The 19,399-nt window shown below is 58.4% G+C and overlaps 1 protein-coding gene across 9 annotated transcripts in view; it reads right to left on the bottom strand.

Moving 5' to 3' along the window:
• The window catches only part of MPRIP (myosin phosphatase Rho interacting protein), a 77,487-nt gene that overhangs the window by 38,601 nt on the left and 19,487 nt on the right, over positions 1 to 19,399 (bottom strand). For all 9 annotated transcript variants that reach the window (XM_086760270.1, XM_086760267.1, XM_086760266.1 and 6 more), the window contains exons 4-5: positions 6,127 to 6,278; positions 3,523 to 3,607 (exon numbers count right to left, since the gene is read on the bottom strand). In XM_086760270.1, the coding sequence (XP_086616396.1) occupies positions 3,523 to 3,607; positions 6,127 to 6,278 (237 nt within the window). The remainder of the gene's footprint in view (positions 1 to 3,522; positions 3,608 to 6,126; positions 6,279 to 19,399) is intronic.

The raw sequence follows: 19,399 nt of genomic DNA on the forward strand, positions 1-19,399 counted from the left end.
GCCACTGACACGTAACTCCTGGGGAAAAGCTCATCTCGTGCTCGCGCAGCCCAGCCCCGAGTGCAGCAAAGCCCCTTCCCCAGCCTTCAGGGTCCTGTGCGGCTCCACTTATGCTCCAGCACAGCAGCTCTTCCCAAAAACCATCCGGTCCACACGTGGGGCTCTGCACCCGAATTCACGTGGAACGCTGCAGACCCCGCAGAGACAATATCAAGCTAAAGGACACAGGATGGAGGGAAAAATTAATTCTCTGCCACCAGCAGCTGCGTTGTTGGTTTGTCACAGCTGGTTTGCTACAGGCCACTGATAAAAAGAATAAAACCCAGCCAGCGCTGTCCTCCTCCTGGGTGCTTCGGCTACCTAATTGCTTGTTTTAAAAAGGAAATACAACGTCACATTGAGCTCTGTGCTATTCTCAAACAATACCCATCATCTCAAATCCTCCTCTAGCTAACGAGGGGCTCTGGAGCCCATCAGATGACGACGCCATCTTGGTGGCCGCAGCCCGGGCAGCACAGGTTCAGCGCACGCCCCAGGAGAGGCAGCAGCTTTCACAACTCGTTTAGGGTTTGGCTTTGTTCGTTACCAGATGTTTTGCTGTTGTCGTATTAAGCTTCTGCATTAGCAGATTATTTTCCTTAAAGCCATCAATAAATCAACAATTAACCCCCCTCCAAAGTCTCTGGATTGTGGGAAATTTCCTGGCTGCTTGTTCCCTTTCCACGGAGCAGAGGGAATCCAGGAGCGCCCGAGCCAGCAGCCACGGGCCGTGAAGAGCATCCCCCCCATTCCCCCTCCCATGCCAGCAGAGCTGCTGGTGGGGTTTTACCCCTGCACCTCCAAACTGGCACTCACAGGGCCGCACCGGAGCCACCGGGGGATCTCCCAGGGTCCTGGCTCTGTGCACAGCCACCACAAGCAGCAAATGACCTCAATTGAAAAAAAAAAAAAAATCCCCTTGGAAATTTCACTCTAAAGGAATGCAGTGTTGGAGGTAAATGATCCAGAGTTCATGGGCATCCTGCTCGGAGGGATGCTGCTTGAGCAGGAGGTCGGACCAGATGATCTCCAAGGGCCCTTCCAACCTCAACCACTCTCATTCATTGATCCAAAGCCCAAAGCTAATCACAGCTCAGGATATTTTTGTATATCCCTTACACACACCCCCATACAATTATTTGTAGATATGGATTTAATTAGACAGAGGTACAAGGGCCAAAAAGCGGTCTATAAGCAAGCAGAGAAGTTAACTCCTTGCGGCTTGGTGGTACGAACAGCTCCAAAAAGGAGCGCGCACCAAAATGGGCAAATCCAGCCTCCAGTTCAGTACGTATGTCTGGCACGCTCTGCTTACCTGAGCCTGCGCACCGCTGTGCAAACCCATCCTGCAACACAGGGGAGCACCTCAAAACCCAGATTTCAGCCCCAAATTCTGCCTCCGTTTCCCAGGGCCAGCAGGCAGGCAAAGGCAGCAAGCCCGGCCTCTCCTGCTGCCTGCACTGCTCTGCCGGAGCGCGGCACCTAACAACTCCTGTCCAAAAATCTGCAGCTGGAACGATATTCCCAGCTTTGCCTGCATTGCTCCCACCCTGGTGATTTTACAGGGACAAGATACAAAATGATGGGGGGAGCAGAAAATGGCCCTGATGCCCCAGGAGGGGCCGGCTGCAGCCAAGCTCTGCGGTAGCAGAGACAAGGAAAAACTAAATGGGAGTGAGAAAAGGCAGAAAGATCCACTGTTCTAATTTTTATTTTTTTTTTTTAAATCACAAAGGTGTCCGTTCTTCCCTGAGCGGCTCTCAGACATGATCCGCTGCCAGATTAGCAGGCGGTCGTCTTTAGAAAGAAATCAGGCTTTCTCTGCCGGCACAGGGAGAGCTAGCTGAACAGCAGCCAACTTCAGGAGAAGCCATTTGACAGAGGGGGATTTGGTGCTGATTTTCTCCCCAGCATCCTCTCTCCTTTCCCGGACCAGCTGCCTGCGTTGGCACGATCTGGGAGACAGAGACAGACGCTTCTGCCTTTGCAGGTCGCTCCGGCATCCCTCTGGCAGCAGGTCCCACATGAAGACTGGTTTTGCAAAGTGAATTTAAATTGTTTTCGAGAACTATGGGGCCGGGAGTGATGAGATGGAGATGGTGGAATGAGGGATGGGGCTCGGGGTGGTCCGCCCCGAGCCAAGGGGGGGAAAAGTACCACCAGGCTCCATGTTAACCCCATCCCCAAGCACCTGGGGAGCCCATCCACCCGAGGGCAGCCAGCATCCTTCCTGCAGCCGCTTCCCTTATTTGGTGCTCAGGAGCTTGGATCCTGTACGGTTTCCAAGAAGTTGCCATGGTGATGAAATGTAACCCAGAATGATGTTTTCCTGGCTCTGTGCCCCTTCTCCTCTCCACCCCGGCCCCCTCCTGAACCCAGCCTGCGTTTAGTGTTGCGGCAGGGATGGGGTGAGCATCCTTGCCCTGCTGCATCAGCTCGCTGGGGTGCCTTGAATGGGGCAGCCCCATCCCCGGGGCTTGAGGATGGGCAACTCATAACATGTCAGCTCTTGGCTACGGAGAAGGCATCTTCCCTGGAGCATCACTGGAGCCAGCTCTCAAGAGGCTGTGACGACTTCAGCCCTTGGTAGGGGGTGGCTCAGACTTCCAGTCTGGTGTGCAAAAAAAGGATCATCTTCCCCTCAATTTTTTTTCCCATTGCCCAGAACCTCTTTATCTGGTGGAGAGGTGAAAACGATTCAAACGCCGTACAAAAATCCACTATGGCATGGTTCACACCAGGACCATTCCAGGGACTTCATCACAGGTGAACTGAAAACTGGGGCTTAGCAGAGCCCCAATGCTGTTTTCAGTCCCCCAGTGCCGCAGCTCAGCTCGACCAGAGGAGCCCTCCCAGCGGGTCCCCCATGGCGGTGGGACGCATGCCCGGAGGTCAGATAGCCTCAGGGACGCGGCTGTTCTCAGCCCCGGCGAGGGACGCGGCTGTTCTCAGCCCCGGCGAGGGACGAGGGTGGCCTCGGGGTCACGTTCCCCATCTGTGGGATTCTCCCCCACTCTGGCCACGTGGGAGCCCAGCAGGAACGAGTGAGTCACGGCCGGCCCCGCTTTTTACCATTTATAGTCAAAGTGAGCACGAAGCCACCGCCGGGTCCCTGGAGAGCCCAGCTCCGGCCCCCGGAGCTCCCAGCTTGGCCCTGGCCTCTAGTATTTTCCTTTCATTCCCATTATCTCTGGGGTCATCTCAAAGGGGGTAACCGGAGCCCGATGGAATTTCATCCTGTTTCTGCCAAAACAGCCCGTGAACGGCCAGCACCTCTCCTCGGTCCCCCACGGGGACCACACGGCTTTGCGGCCGCTCCTGGGATAGTGCGTGCAGGGCTGGTGTCACAAGACAGCGCCCGGGGGGACAAAACGTGGCCCCAGGGCAGCCAGGAAAGGGGTAGCAGCAGCATGTGACCCTGGGAAGTGATGACCAGGAATTAATTCACGCTGTCCGGGTGTGTGTGTGTGTCCCTGGGGTTACCTGGGGAGTTGGGGGCTCGACCTTCCTCTTCTTCTTCTGATTCTGCTTGTTTGTCCTGGGATAGACTATCAGCATCTCCAGCCACCTGCAGGCAGAGGAAGCAAAAGGTGAGGTCTGTGCCGAAGGGCAGAGCAGAGCACAGGGGACAGGAGCGATGCTCACGCACCACCCTGGGGCGTAACGCAGCTTCTCGCAGGCTGCAGACCTCAAAGCTGTTCCCCCTCACGGGTGGCTCTGACTACGCTGCCCAGGGAGACGCTGCCCCATCCTGCCTCCGGGGCAGGCTGCTTGCAAGCTCCAGAGATGGAGCAGCTGCGTTTCACCCCCAACCTCAGCCTTTCAGGGTTTGTGACTTGGCCTTAAACGCAACTCCAAGCTGGAGCTGGGCAGACAGGGGAGCACAGCTTCTCCAGCCCGGGCAGGGTCAGTGTGGTAAACAGTACCCAGGAATCATCCCAACCAGCTCCTGGGGGAAAAATGAGGCAAGACAGAAGGGGAGGAGGGATAACCCCAGGGTGCTTTGGCTCAAATCCCCCTCACTACAAGAGAGAGGCCACGGCCAAGCTGGCATGGGACAGGGACTGAAGGATCCTGAAAGACAGCCGAGCAGGACAGAGCCTCTGGTGATGCCAACACCTGCACACCGCACACAAAGCGCTTTTGTCCAAGGAAGAGCAGCGTGAACTTGGCATTATGTCCAGCCCCTGCACAAGTCGCTTGTTTGGGGGATCCTCCTGTGCCCTCCCACCGCAGCCTGACGACCTGTCCTTGCATCTCCGTGAACTCCACAGGGATCCGTGGACCGCTGCGAAACGTTCCCGCTTCAGATGTCCCTGCTTCCCTCTCCTGTTCCCCCCACTTCGCACGCTGCTGCTGTAAACCGTTTCGAGATGACCACATCAAGTGAGTTTTGGTTAAGCAATAAATGCCAGAAGCATGCAACAAACGTAAAATAAATTCTCCCCCGGCCGGGGAAATCTTCCTGTCGTGCTGCAACTGCAAATGAAACCCGCCTGGCTCACACCCAGAGCGGGACTGCTTCAGCGTGATTAATGCCTGCAGTCAGGAGTGAACGCACTGCTTCGAAATCCAGCATCGGGCCAATGGACAATAAATCAGCCCCACCTTGCTCTGCAATGCCTCTCCCTCCTGTGCTGAGGGCGGGACCGGCAACAAAACGCTGAGATGCGAACCAGAGTGCGGGGAGAGGGAGGAGAGAGCAGGGCATGGGGGTTGGCTGTGTTTTGGGGCACAGCCTCGGCTGGAGGAGAGGTGTCAGTTCCCCTGGGCCACACACCCCAGCTCCACAGCCGCTGTGAGCCCACCATTGCGAACGGGGCCGAGGGAGCGGCCGTGCTGGCAGAGGACAGGTCTGCTGGGCTGACGTGGTGCATGGAGGAGGAATCACCCACGCTCACCTGTCTCAGTACAGCAGGGAAGTTTCAACACATGAAAGCATTTATCTGATCAGAATCCCAACCTCTTGGCAGAAAAAGGCCCATTTCAACCAGTATTTCCCCAAATGCAGGAGTCACAACCAAAGAAAATGCTTGGAAGTAGAAATAATCTCCACAGAAAGCACTGACTGCTGCTGCCAGGGCTCGGGCATGCAGGAGATGCCATGCTTCAGGAAGAGTGGGAAAGAGCAAGCGCTTCATCCTTCAGCTTTCTGCTCTAATTTCAAATGTCAACAAATTCTGGGAGGGAGGCACTGAGCTTCAGACATCCTACGTGGGAAACGCTCACAGGTTAGCAGCAGCACCATTGCAGTCTGTCACTGCGTGCCAGCAGCTTGGCTTTCTTGCAGCTCTGCACCCTCACCGGCTCCGGCTTTAACCCAAGCTGGGATGTGAGCAACGGACAAGGATGTTTCTAGGTCACCATTTAGGTCACCTGGAGTAGGGAAACGTACTGTAATTTGCTCATTTTAGTGGCCTAACCTTCAGCGTTGCTGCAACTGCATCCCAGTGGCAAGGACTCCTATGAGTGACGATATTTTAATTGTCCTCGGAGGTCAGATGCTCCCCTGCCAGCAGGAAGCAAGTGGGGCGAGGCGGGCACTGCAGAGGCGAGTCCCAACGGGGACGGGGTAAACCAGAGCGGGCAGCCCCAGGAGGTCACATCTGCCTGGGGACGGATGAGGACCAGAGAGCATATGGTGCTCGGGGCTGGACATGCCAGCCCTGGGACCACAGGAACTGCCCGCTGGCGTGGGGACGGGACCTGTGCCAGCGGGCTGAGTGCCTGATCGGATGCTGTCCTAAAAGCACCGTGGGGTCACCCCAGCACCCATCTGCTCCAACCTTGTCCTGGTGTTCACACTGCAGCCAAGCTTCTTCCCCCAGCCCGTAAATAGCTGCTTTCTGCTGGGGCTGAAGCAGCCATGGCCAGCCCAGGAGCCCCTCGGCATCGGATGCACCACACGCGCTCCAGCACAGCTCACCTCGCTCCCAGGGATAAACGTTGCTGGGAGCGTTGTTCTGCAGCAGGGAGCGGGTACGCACTGCAATGGCACCTGGCCTAGGGCAAGGTCCTACCCACCCTCCTCTTCCTCCTGGCTGAGGGCAGAGCCTGGCAAGCAGCTCAGGCTGGACCCGCACTCACCCGCTGATGATCTCCTTGTTCTCGGCCCGGATGAAGTGCTCCTTCTCCGGCGTCAGGATGCACAAGGAGAATTTCTGCCCTGTCCGGCTCTCCCCATCTACCACATCCGTGCACTGGTTCATGTTGATGGTGCCCTGCGGCAGGGTTGTTGGCTGTGAGGGGAACAAAGAGAAGCGCAGATGAGTGCAGAGTTGAGCCCCAAAACCTCTCCTGGTGGACACCAGGACCCTACACACCAAGACGCCCTGCCACGAGTACCCAGACCTATCCGTGCGCCGTGCCAGCACACAGCGACGCCCTGTGCCGCACATCTGGGGACACAGACCAGCAGACATGACTCCTGCAAGCCCAGTGGAGCCCAGTCCAGCCCACTGCTGTCAGCGAGATGCTTCCTCCATGCTGAATGCCCAGAGAAGGACTACTGTCCCGCTGCAGCACAGGGACACCACGGCAAGGCACGGAGCGGCCAGCTTTGGGTTTGCAGCTGCAAACCATCTGGGGTGGTGGGGTGGCATCTGGGGACAGGGGGTGGCCAAGCAGCAAGGCTCCACTGTCCTCGGCGCAGGACGGCTCAGGGACTAGACAGACAGGCACACATGCCAGCTTTTTCCCGTTAAAGTTAACAACACACGGCTTGCCGGGCAGGGACTGCAGCATGGAGGGGACCTTGTTTGTCTGACAGGCTTTGGAAACATGGTGTCACCTCTGGGCCCCCTTGCTCCAAGCAGACACAGCAGAGCGGGACAGGCGGTGGCCCTCCGGGACGCAGAGAGACCCAGAGGGGTGTCAGCGCTGACGAGAGCTGACAGGTCCATCTGGAGCAGCATCGGCTCATCCGATTACAGCGGACCCCCGCTCCCGGTGCCTGCAGCCCTCCCTCCCTGAGCAGCGATGCCACGTCTCCCCCATCCTCACCCCCAGCCCGCCTGTGCCTCACCAGGCTCGGTGACACTGGGGTCCCCCATGCACCTGGGGCACAAATGACCGGGCGGAGAGAGACCTCCGAGTTGCCAATGGCACCGAAGGAGCACCCAAAGCAGCCCGGAGCCACCTCCTCGCCCTGCCAAAGCCTCCTTGTGCCCTCCAGATGGCCGGGCCAACGAGGAGACAGATTTTTGGCAGATGCTGTTAAGGTTTTTACCATGGAAACTGGCTCCCCTGCCAGCACAACCCCTCCGAAAGCAGCCTGAGCCACGTAAAGAAGGGGCAACTGTGGAGAGCTCGATGGCTTCCGCTTACAACCGCAGGACAATCAGACCAGTCCCTTGAGATCCCCAATTTACCCCATCCACAAGCCATGGGAAACAACCCCTTTCCCCAGGAAAAGGGCTTTCCCTGCAGCTGCGTCCCCAGGTGGGAGCATCCTACAACAGCCCAGAGGTGGCAACGGAGCCATCACGGGTGCTGCAGCGTCGGTGCCCAGCGTGGGCACACAAATGGGACCAGTCATACATCAGGGACACCAGAATCTCCTCTCCTTCATGGAAACCAGTATCAGCATCCACAGAGCCCACAGGATGGAGGGAGGGAAAGTAAAGCCGAGCCCAGATCCCCGGCACGGCGCACGCACAGCCACCCGCCCTGCGCCGCCACAGGAAGTCGGCTCCTAAGAGGATTTTTTGTCTTAGACAACAAAAATAAAACCCCGCTTTCCGGGAGCTATAAAAAACCAACGGAAAAACTTTCTCCCACTCCAAGTGGAGCCTTAGAAACGTTTTTGTCTCGCTGGCCTTTGGCACAGCCAAGGCCTCCAGGACCAGGATCTGGATGGCCACGTGGGTCCGACCCCCTTTCCCACCCCGGAGCATTTTTGCATGGGGAATGCAACCGGGACAGGGGCAAAAGGGGTCAATGGCTCCAGGAGGGACCTCCAGCCCCTCGCAGGGACCCTGGGCTACTTGGTCTCTCTTGCCACGGGCCACCCTCAACCCCCGGGAGGCCCCACAGGGATTCGGCAAGGAGCTGGCACAGGAGGAGAGGACGGCTCCCTGTGAAACCTGCCTGCCCTCCTCCCTCTTTAACCCGACGGCAGCGTTGAGGGCGGCTTCCCCTGCCGCTCACACCCAGCCCTGATCCAAGCGTGCCCAGAGCGGAGGAGCCGGTTTGGGGCCCCCACAGCGCCAGGCCAGCCCTGTGAAGTGGTTTTGCCGCGCGCCCCGTCTTGTGAGAGCCAACGTTGGCATCTCGCACAGCCCGACCCATCGGTTCCCCTCCACCACCCCCGTGCCCCCCAGCGGGACGCCAGGAGAGGGGCCGCGAGCAAAGCCGAGCACTGTCCCCCTTGTTCATCCCCACCGGGGACAAACCCTCCGCCCCACGGCAGCCTCCCTGCACCTCTCAGTAGCCGATGAAACCTGACGGACCAGGAGCCTCACTCGCTCGGAATGTAAATTCCTTCACACCTATTTATTTCCTTCCTTGGAGGCAGCGCTGGCACCTCAAAGCAAAGCGAAATGCAAACGGTGCCAGGCGGAAAGGCGCGCGCACACACAAACTCCACCGAGGCAAAGGACGGGGCTCGTGCAGCACTGCGCCTCGGAACCGGCCGGGGATCCCCGGCGGAGGAGCTGGCGACGGCACACGGATGCTCCCCCCGAGGAATCGGGGGAACAGGGACAGCCCTCGTGCGCCGAAGCTTCAGGGCAGCGGCATGGGAGCTGGGGAGACGGGAGAGAGACTGCAGCAGGGGATGAGGACACACGGACCCCTTCTTGCCTCTCTGAGGACCCGTTTCTGCGCTGGGGGGTTTCTCAGGGGTGCGGATCCCCGGGGAAGGATGAGCAGAGCTGGTCCCCGGGCTGGTCCCAGGCCAGGTGAGGACTGCGTGGTGCTGGCAATTGGAAAGGAATAAATAAATGCAAAAGCAGGGAGGTGTTATATGGCAGAGACACCAAAACAATAACAAGGCTGAGACTTCAACCAGCCCTTTGAAGAGCAGATGCTTTGATACAAGGTCGAACCCAGCGTCAGACCCCGGGGCGGCTGTGTGTCCGGGTGAGGCAGGAGTGGACGCTCAGGCTCAGCTCCAGCTCTGGCTGCTGGCTCTGGCCGGTCCCCACCCTGGGGACAGCCCTGTCCCCCGGCGCTGGCCCTGCCTTTGCCATTTCCCGTGGTGTCACCAGTGGGATGGAGCACACAGCTGCCCCGCGACTGGATCTGGTACTCGGGTGTCTTTTAACTGGGGGGAGCAGCGGAAGCACAGCAGGGCGCACGGGCGGAGAACACCATTACGGGCACCATCCCAACCAGCAGCTCTCCTTGCCGCCTCCGGCCTGGAGAGCGGAGCAGCCCCCCGGCGCGAGGAAGGCAGCACCCACACCATATGAACAGCTACAGCTCTGCACGCTGCCAGTATCAGCAGAGGAACCACAGCCAAGAAACAATCGCGTCGCTGTTTCCCTCTGGTATGACAGATCTGTATTTACACACACACGTGCTCGCAGCGTCCCCCTCCACGCTACACAAAGCCTATAGTACGCTCTCCTCCTCCTCGCCCTTCCCGCCTGCCCGGGACACAAGTCACACCACGCTCTCCACACCCGCCTTCGGATGGATGCTCTTAGGATGCAGAGCCCAGCAACTGCAGCATTCTCCACCTTGCGGGGAGGGAGGGAAAGAAGGAACGGGGATCTCTTACAAGCCCGAAGGAAGAAATCCTGAGCAGGGCATTACTGGGGAGACCCAGGTGCTGTGGCAGGAGGATGCGCAGTGCTGGATGCTCCACGGGCAAGGAATTGGGCAGGGCTGATGCTGTAAGCTAACAGGGTTTATCTGCAAGAGTCCCCCATTTCCAGAGAGTTTTGCAGGGCTGAGGTAGAAATCCAGGATTATTTAGACTGAAAAATGTCCACATTTTCTCCAAGTAGCTCCCTGTCATTTCTAACACATGCGCATTGTAGTAGCTTGGTCCAAATACAACAGAGCTTCGCTCAGCAACCGCACACAAGATGTTTTCTGAGCAGGTAACCCCGCGGCCAGGCTCCCGAGGAGCGGCTCTGCCACGGCTCGGTGGGACACGGCCAATGCCCGTGCCATTCTCCAGGGCTATTACACAACGTGGGTTGATGAAATCTGGAACACAACCTTTAAAGAAAGGCGATGGGGCAGGGGGAGGAGGAAACCAAACAAAAGGGACATTTTACTTTCTGCCAAGAACCAGGAGGGGAAGGAAAAAAAAAAAAAAAAAAAAAAAAAAAGAACCACCACAACCATTTGTCTATCTTGCATGGCGGGCTGGTTGCCTTGGCACCGGGGCCCGGCCGTCCCCGGGGGGTAGATCGCGGCTCTGCCATCCCGCTCTGCCGCGACGCCGCACGGGAAGGGCTCGGGCTCCAGCTGGCTCTGCCTGGCTCCCAGCACTGCCCCAGAGCCTGCGGCGCCTGGGGAAGAGACATCCGCGCTGCCTCCGTAAAAGCTTCTTGACAAATGTTAATTCTCCAACCTAAAACATTCATGAGGGTGGCTGCCGACGAGTGCGCCGCTCATTCTCAGCACTCAAGTACTCCGCAAAGGCAGCTGCCATCTTTCCTAAAAGCTTCGTGCATCCTCGGCGCCCGGGCTCGGCTCACCGCAACGCTCCAGGCAGGACGTGAGCGGGAATTTGGCTTTGCTGTGGCGCGGGAGGGAGTGAGACTCCGCTGCCCCACCGCCACGGGCGCATCAGAGTAACACGGAGACAACCATACCTTGGGCGTGCGGCTTGGACAGGCAGCTCCCGGCACCAGGGCGGCACAGGGAGCCCACACCGGTGCCACCTCCACCATTCCCACCAGCAAAAAAGCACCAACTCCTTAAAAAGTCACGGGGAGTCTCCTTTTTCAGCCGTGCAAGGCTATGCACAGCCTCCCGACATCCCAGCACATACCGGGACTGGTTCCGTCGGGCGCTGCTGCCGGGGCACTCAGCCTGCCGCTGCCGCAGGGCGGCCACGCTGTGCCCCGAGCTGCCCAGGCGCCGGGCGAGCGGGGCTGCCATGGCAGCACGGCTTTAATGAGCGTTTTGGGCTTCCTGCCACCATCGAGGCAATCGATACAGCCACAACGCGACCGGAGCTCTGCGGCGGGCAGATTTTATTACACTTATAGATCATCTAACAGGCTGAGCATCCTGGATTTATTAAATTAGACAAAGGCTCCTGAAAACAACCTCTGCGGGCTCTGCAAAAGGATGGACTGGAGCACTCACCCACCCAAGGGGAGCAGAAGATGGTGCTCCTCCATTCCACACCTCCTTGCGAGCAGGAGCGCATCCCCGTCCCCATGGCAGCTCTCTGCTCTCCCTGTGCCATCCAAGCAGGAGGCAAGCATCTTTTCTTGGCCACCTGAGCACACCTTTCCCACCTGCAGCCTCCCCGTATCAGCAGCTGCTGCTCAGTGAAGCCAACAACCTCCAGCCTGCTCCGGCCATGCACCAGGCAGTAGAAAAGCATGGGCAAGGGAATGCCACGGAGGAATCAAGCAACACGCGTCCTCCTGCGCCTCTGGTGAACACCTTGTGCCCCTCTGGAAGAAACGGGGGAAGATGTCCCCAGATCCCACCGCTGCCTGGACTCTCCAGCCAGCCAGCAGCCACGGTCCCCTTCCACAGATCTGGCCTTGGCACCTGGAGCAAACCTGGGCCTCTACCAGGAGATAAAACATCAACAGCTCCACTTTCACCAGGGGGAAGGAATTTTCTTCCCTGGGAGCAGTTTGGGGAGGGGGTGAAGCACAGGGGCTGGGCAGGAGAGTTCAGCCAGGGGCCGCTTCTAAGTGGAGTCGGTGTTTACATCCGTGGACAGCGAGTCTAAACACTGCGTGAGGCTGCGAGCGGGCTGCAAGCACCCTCGGGCTCCTCTCCCACCCAGTGCCACCTCAGCCAGGCATGGGCAGCACCCATCCCGGGGTGCCCAGGCAGCAGGTTTGGGGCCACGCATCCCATCCGCAGCCCCGTCCCCACGGACGCCCACCCGGGGACCACGCGCTGGAGCGGGCTCGCCGGCCGGGGCTGCGCAGGAGGCTGGAGCCGGCTCGTCTTGGCCTTATATGGTGATTTTTGCGCGGCTCTTGCAGCTCCCAGCTGCTCCCCACCCCAAAGCGGGGTCGGGAGTTGGCAGCCAGCGCCTCGCCTGCCTCCTTCCTGTTAACCTCTCTCCTGCTGAACGGCCTCCGAGGGGTCCGCGCACGACGGGGGACAGCCACAGTCCCTCCTGACACGACCGCCCGCACTGGGCGCGGAGGGTCAGCAAACTGGTGGTGGTCACCAAGCGGGTTCAACCTGCCGCAGCGCCGGGGTCCTGACCCTCCAGGCCCTTGGCGGCGTCCCCAAATCCAAAGAGCCCTTTAGGAGAGCGTGCACCCATGCACACACATGCTACACATCCAATGCTGCTGGAAGGGAAGAGAGACAGAAGATGCAGAGAACATGGGCACTGTAATGGGAATAAGAGCAAGGTCTCTCCAGAACGGGGCTGGGAGTGGCCCCTCAACCTCCATCCTGGCTTTTTGGGGACAAAAGCAAAAGCTTAGCATTGAATAAAAGGTTTTGAGGAGCTGCTCAACCTGTACCCAAGCTCTTTGGGGACCAAAGTAAAAGCCCACCGTTGCACGGGCGTTCGCTGGCCCTGCCGCGCTGAAGGCACCATCTCACAGCCCTGCAAACCCAAGAGTTGTTATTCCCTCTTGCTCTCCGGGATTTAAATGCATTTCAATGTCCTCCTCCCCTCCTAGGAGAGGGGTGGGAGGAATACACGATAATGGATCCCACCCCATCTGCTCACAGCTGCCAGCGTGGCATCTTCCCCGCTCCCCGAGACGCAGGCACAGCAGCCACCCAGCCAGAGGAGAAGCAAACATCCGCGGCGTTCAAGCGAGTTGTCATGGCAATAGGCCTGATGGCAAAAGCCCGGCAAGACCACGCGTCAGGACGGCACACGCGGCGAGGGATCGGAGTTTGGTGCAAGGACCGTGGTGGATGAGCTGCCTGGAGAGGGAAACGCGGTCGTTTTGGGGGTGGAAAAGAAAGATGGGCTTCATTTGCATCGTGATATTTGAATTTTAAATCGCCCTGTTCCAAATTGGCCTCGTCAACTTTATTCTCCACCCCCTCGGTGTAGGAGACAAGTCCCAGGTGGTCCCTGCACCGCGCGCTGCCAGGTACACACGTGCAGCCACTCACCACCACCTCTGCACGCCAGCTCGCATGTCCCTCGCCAGGAGCTTCACCAAAACATCAGAAAACACATCCCCATAGCAGGACCCGTAAGGTCACCTGCACACCGACGGCCGTGGACACAGCGATGCCGATTTTGGAGACACCCTAGGAGGCAGAAGACTTGGATGGAGGCAGGGTGATCTCCACCTGTGTTGGCCAGCCACCCAAGCCCTGTTCAACCTCAGCTAGACCTGGATTTCTGCTTCATGCAGGTGAGGGAAACGGCCTGAGCGTCTGCCCAGGCACTGGCCAGGGAGCCGAGGATGAACTGGGGCAGAGTTTGCCCAACAGCCCAGGCTCTGCTAACCGGTCACACCAGGGCTGAGGGTCCTGCACTGACTCTCCAGAGAGCTTTCACTTTTCAGCCTAGAGTTGGGTAGACCAACTGGTGAGAGGGGCAATGCCCTCCCTCAGGATCCCTACGGCAGCTACGAAACGGGGTGAAAGACATCGAAGTGAAAAGGGCTTCGCACCTTGGGAAAAACCTTAGGAAATGAACCCAGGGCAATGCTCACGCGCTACTCGATTTTGGAGCCAGTCTTCTTGCAAAGTGGGAAAATAACTGCAGTTGACGCAGGCTTCAATGGTATTTACAGCACCAAGTGCTGCTGGAACAACTCCCAAGGTCTTCTGCTCCAGCCTAGGGCCAACTCCCAGCACGGCCAAGGGCCACCCGAAGTGCCACCACCCTCGCAGTATGGAGGTGTGCTGCAGAGTGCACAGAAACCGGGCACTGGCTGAGCCGTACGAAGCCACCCCACTGCATGTGGCACCCAGAAGAGGACTGTGGAGAGACGGGAAGATCAAGACCAGTAATCTGGGAAGAGAGAAGGGACTGTGGAAGGAGCTGCTGCTTCTGTCTTCTCTGAACCATCAAAGAAGGGCATGGCCAAGGTAAGAGTCATCCAAAGAAGGCAGTAAATTAAGTCAATCAAAGCCCTGTGCCTCCCTAAGTGATTCCATCTCCCCTCCAGCCTAGAGGGGAAGGAGGGATGCGTCTCCTGGTCTCCAGCTATCCCACAATCTCTCCTATAAACACACACGAGCAGAGGAACCAGAGCAACCGCACAACAGACCAATCCATCAGCACCGTCACAGCCACGCGAAGTCACCCCCGGCAGCCGCCGTCTCGAGCTCTGGATAATTTAAGGCCCTGCATTACGCTGGCGCAGGAAGCGCCGGGAACTGCACACACAGCAAGGTGAAAAATGGCACTACGGCGTGGCTGCCGCGATGGGGTTTCCCCCAAGCCCCCACCTTCACCCCCAAGGACTGTCAATACAGCACCGCGCACCAGCACTCACCGACTGCCAGCGAGGTGAGGATAACCCCAGGGACTAGCGGCACCAGATCCGCCGGAGGCTCCGACAACTCCCACGGGCGCAGATGCTTCAGTGGAAGTTCTTGAATCCGGCCAAATCAGCCTGGAAATCTCATTACTCCCCAGTGCTGCTCTTACGAGCTTTGCAGAGCTTCCTGCCAGGCTGGGAATATCACGCAACCGGGCTCCCAAGGCACTCAGGGGTCTGCAGCTGGGGGTGCGAGGGCCAACCCAAGCAGAAGAGGTTGGGTTCGGTTGGTCAACCAAGCAGCAGCTGCGTTCTGCACCCCACGCCTCACCCCTACAGGAAATTCCATACCTGCTCTGCACTGCGTTGCTCCTAGCAGCTTCCAGACAAGCTTGGACCCTGCAGACCTTCCCAAAAGCCGAGGTGGCAGCTGGAGAACGTTTTCCAACCTTTGACCGTTAGCCGTCCCACCAAATAGCATGAAACAGGAGGCTTTTTGACCAAGAAAAGCAGCTCCAAGGAGAAAAGCTCCCAACAGGCTGTTGTGGGGCAAGAAGACCACTTGGCAACAGCTCGAGGTGGGCTTCGCTGCCACGCGCAAGGTGCAGTGGAGACACCGGTGCAGACAGCAAAGACTCGTCCCAGCCAGGCAGGCACTGCTGGGCTGGGGCTGGTTGAAAGGCCAGCAGCACTTGGGGAAAGAGCGCTTTTTGTGTCCATGACAGCTGGGGATGAAGGCTGGGAATAACACATCAGGCTGCCAGAGCCGTTCCCGTGTCCCAGGGGAGCAGCGTTTTCTCCCTAAATCTGCTGCTCCCATCTGGCTCCTGCGCTCGCACAGGAGTTCAGGGAGAGGGGCCAGTTCACGGCCGTGAGCTGCCCGCAGGAGCGACCCCCACGACCTCTCCTTCGGGAGCAGCCGTTTGGTCCCACTGGAGATGAGCAATCTGGGGCTGGAGCACCCGAGGGGACGAGCCTGAGGAGGCTTCTCCATCCCCTGTGCCTTGGGTGACAGACTGCACCCCCCACCATCAGCCTGTGCAGGGCATTACCCACCCATGCACGCCAAACATCCCCTTCCTCCACACATCTGCTCTGTCCATAACCCCGCTGTCCCTCCCCTAACGGGAAAGCAGCCAGAAAAGCGAACCAAACCCCTAATTATACGCCGGTAGCTCCCCAGCGCCCTGGCGATCTGCTGCGACTTTATCGATGCTTTTACAAGAGGGCTGGTGAAGCGAGGAGGAAGGGGCCAAGGCTGGGTGGGTGAGAACCCACCCTTTCTCCCTGGCTGCAGCATCACAACGGGTGGAAATCCCGTGCAAGCTCAGGGTGCTGCCGGGACGCTTCCAAAACCAACCCCTGCGCCCGTCCCCTCCGCCTCCTCTCCCTAGGGACCCCGTCACCCACAGCAAAGGAAACATCACAAGTAAGCATCGCTGCGTGGGGACCGGGAGCAGAGCGGTGACAACCGTGGGCCACAGCGGGAGAGCAGCCCCCAGCCTCGCTGCGGGTCCCCAGGGCACAACTGGCCAAAAAATCATGGAGAGCCACGGCTACGGCACCTGGAGCCACGGCACCCAGGGCACGGGGCGCACAAGAGCAAGGACCTCCGGGGCCGCGTCCCTGCAGCCCCACGGCGAGGGGTGCAACGGCAGCGGAGACGGGCACGGCCCTGGGGTGCGTGCCAGGAAAACACGGGGAAAAGAAAACTACTTTCCTTGGGAGGTGGGAACCTTCTCTGCTCTCCCCAACCCCCTAAGCCCCGCCACAGCCCCTCTGCCCCAGGCTGCCGCTCTCCCCCAAAAGCAGAAGAGGTCACAGAGGAGCCGTAGGGCAGGGCGCGAGCCCCGTTAATGCACCCAGACAAATGAGCTCCCGGATCCCGCGGGAAGGAGGTGAAGGGTAACGCGAAGCTGCAGCGCACGTGACTTTAGGGTAATTTTAACCTTCGGCAAGGCTGACGGGCTGTTTGGTCTTGTTGCCTGCTCGCAGTCAGACTTCAGTGACTGCACGGAAGGCTCTTCCGCAGCTCTGAAGGGACAGGGTGAAATAAAAAGGTCTGACAAAACATGTGTCACCAAAAGCACACACCGAAAGCTCTTACCTGGCCCAGCGTGAGGGAAAAGCAGTATTTTGCTGGTGGTTTTTTCCACCTTATGTATCTTGCAGCCCATGATAATTCAATGGGCAAGACCAATAACAAAACCTGCCTGGGAGTTGTCATTTTTCACCAGAAAGCTCTCAAAGCAGCACTGACCAAAGGTGGAAGACTTCAGCGAAACCCTGCATTCGGTAACCCTGAGAAAAGCCGCTTAGAAACCCTCACCGAAGACCTCGGCTTGTCTCCATGCAAGTTTTAACCTGACAATGTCCCTTTTCCAGACTCCAAACCTGATGAATAATGCATGCCCAGGATAAACCAGAAATATAATATTCACTAACGCTTCCTGCAACAGAGAAATAAGGACTGTGAATAAGTAATTTATTAACCCCAAACCATGTTGCTGCTTGAACAGAGTGCAGACCTCGGCTTTTGGCCCCCAAAGCAGAACGTTTGCTCTTGAGCCGTGGCAAGAGCATGCCGAGGGCTGGCTGAGACCCCTCGCTCTCATCACACCTCCAGCACAAACACGCCTTGTCCTGGACTCTGCAAGATGCTGATGAGGGGAAACTGTCCCCCCCCCTCCCCCAAGAGCAAGGCTAGGGGCTGCTACCCTCCTTCATCCTCCTCCTCCTCCTCGGGGGCTGCAGCTGCCGCTTCTCTTTGAGAGGAGAGTGGCGGTGGAAGCCCACAACCCCGCGCTCGCCCGCGGCTCTGGACGCTTTCTCAGGCATTCCAAAATTTGGCCGAAGCCTCCTTTTGCAGTGCCGCCCCCCTGCCCCCCCCCCATCGCTGGACGCCTGCCTAATTGTGTATTTATTTATTTCTGCATTTTCCCAGCTCCCCGCACACACGGGCGCGGGGCGGGGCAGAAGCCGACCCAAAAAATACTGGGGGAGACGCAGCCCCCCCGCCCATTCCCCAGAGGCTGGGAGGAAGCCGGGAAGCATAGGGCTGGCCGGGAAGGGGGTGGAAACGGGGGGCAGGAAGGGGGGATGCCGGCGGCATTGCCCACCCCCTTTGCTTTGTGCGCGCGCTTGGGGAAATTAAAAATAGCTGCATCCCGAGAGTGGCTGCGAGCGCCACAAAGAGAGCGGAGCGGAGGCAGCTGCAAGCTATTTGCTGCCCCCGGTAATCAGCATCTCAGCTTGCAGAGCCCCCCCGGGCCCCCCCAGCCCCTTCCTCCTCTGCCAGAAGCCACCGCTGCCTTTCTCCAACCCACATATGTCATGTCAACAATCGATGGATACAGGATTTCTGCCGGAAAAAAAAAAAAAAAGAGGGGGAACACAGTTTGATTTTGAGAGCTGCTTTGTTGCCTTGTTCAATTCCCGTCCTCGCCCTGCTCTCCCAGTTGTCACCAAGGGTTCTGCAGCACCAAATCCCACCGGGCAAGGCCAGGATGCCCCGTGCCACCTGGCAGAGATGGGACCCTCCATGGGGACAGGGATGCATCAGCCAGTGCGATGCCTTTTCTTCCAGGGATTTCCTTACACAATGGGAAAAAGGGTGCTGTGTCCCAGCATTACCCAACCCACAGCCTACTGGTGGTCCTCACCGACCTCAGCCGGTGGCCCACGACAGGGCTGGAAAGAATTAAAACCAACCCCGTCCCCACGGTGCATCTGGAAGGTACGGGGCCATGCCGCAGGCAGCTTGTTTAACACCCCCTCCGCGGCACCGAGCAACCACAGGGCAAAAATATTGGTGATTTTGTTGGTCCCTTGGGTGGGCTGGTCCTTCAGGTCTCTGTGGATGGGCACCCAAAGGGCTCCCAGGAGGGTAACCATGCGCTCAGCTATTAGCTGTGTCATTTCACCACCACCTCTGATACCTTCACTGCTAAACGCGGTTAGAGGTGGGTTGGATTTCTGCATGAATGTTTTACAGCCGATCACAATTTTTCCTTCATCGAGAGCCTGCAGCCAGGCTGGAGGCCACAGGTTTCCAGAAGTCACAAAGAAGAAACTCCAGCTGCAAGCACCTGTATCGCTCTGCCTCCCGTGAACTAGATAAACACAATGTAAAACCCAGCTCATTTCCCTCGCTGCCCTCGCACGTGTCTTCTACACGAACGTCTTTGCTAGGTCACAAGAGACGGAGGAGCAGGGAAAACGCAGAAAGGACAGAGCCACTTGAACCTGTTCTCCTCGCTCAGCGTTAAGAGCAATTCCAGCTTCGCAGCTTGCCCCGCAGAAGACAATAGGGGCTGTGTTATGTCCAGGAAGGAAGCACCTGGGCCAGGTCATCAAAGCTGCTCCTTCACTCGGAGGTCGCTGGCTGTATCAAGCTCTCCCAACTCCGCTTTCATCCTCTCACCTGCTGTAATGCCCAAACCTCCCACCGCAAGCGGGCCTCTCCCGAGTGGGTCCTCTGGACACCAAATGACCTTCTCAAAGGGCTCTGATGTGAACATCAGCATCCTCCACCCACACGAAGTAGACCTGAACAGAAACAGCCAGCCTGATCCACCCAAGCTCAGAGTAAACCCAGGTACCTCTGGGGCCCCAGCGATGGTCCCTGGCCATGGACCCAGGCACCACGGTGCTGGAACCATCCCTGGAGGAGCCCTTCCCTGTTCCCTCAGCCCCCACGAACCGCCCTCCTGCAGCTCAGCAGTTTGACTTCCCCAGACACCACACTAAACTGAACTAGAAGAGGTGAAATAGAAAAGGGTGGGGTAGGGAAC

The sequence above is a fragment of the Chlamydotis macqueenii genome, chromosome 15 (assembly GCF_036417535.1).
Source record: "Chlamydotis macqueenii isolate bChlMac1 chromosome 15, bChlMac1.mat, whole genome shotgun sequence".
In the NCBI taxonomy this organism is placed as follows: domain Eukaryota; kingdom Metazoa; phylum Chordata; class Aves; order Otidiformes; family Otididae; genus Chlamydotis; species Chlamydotis macqueenii.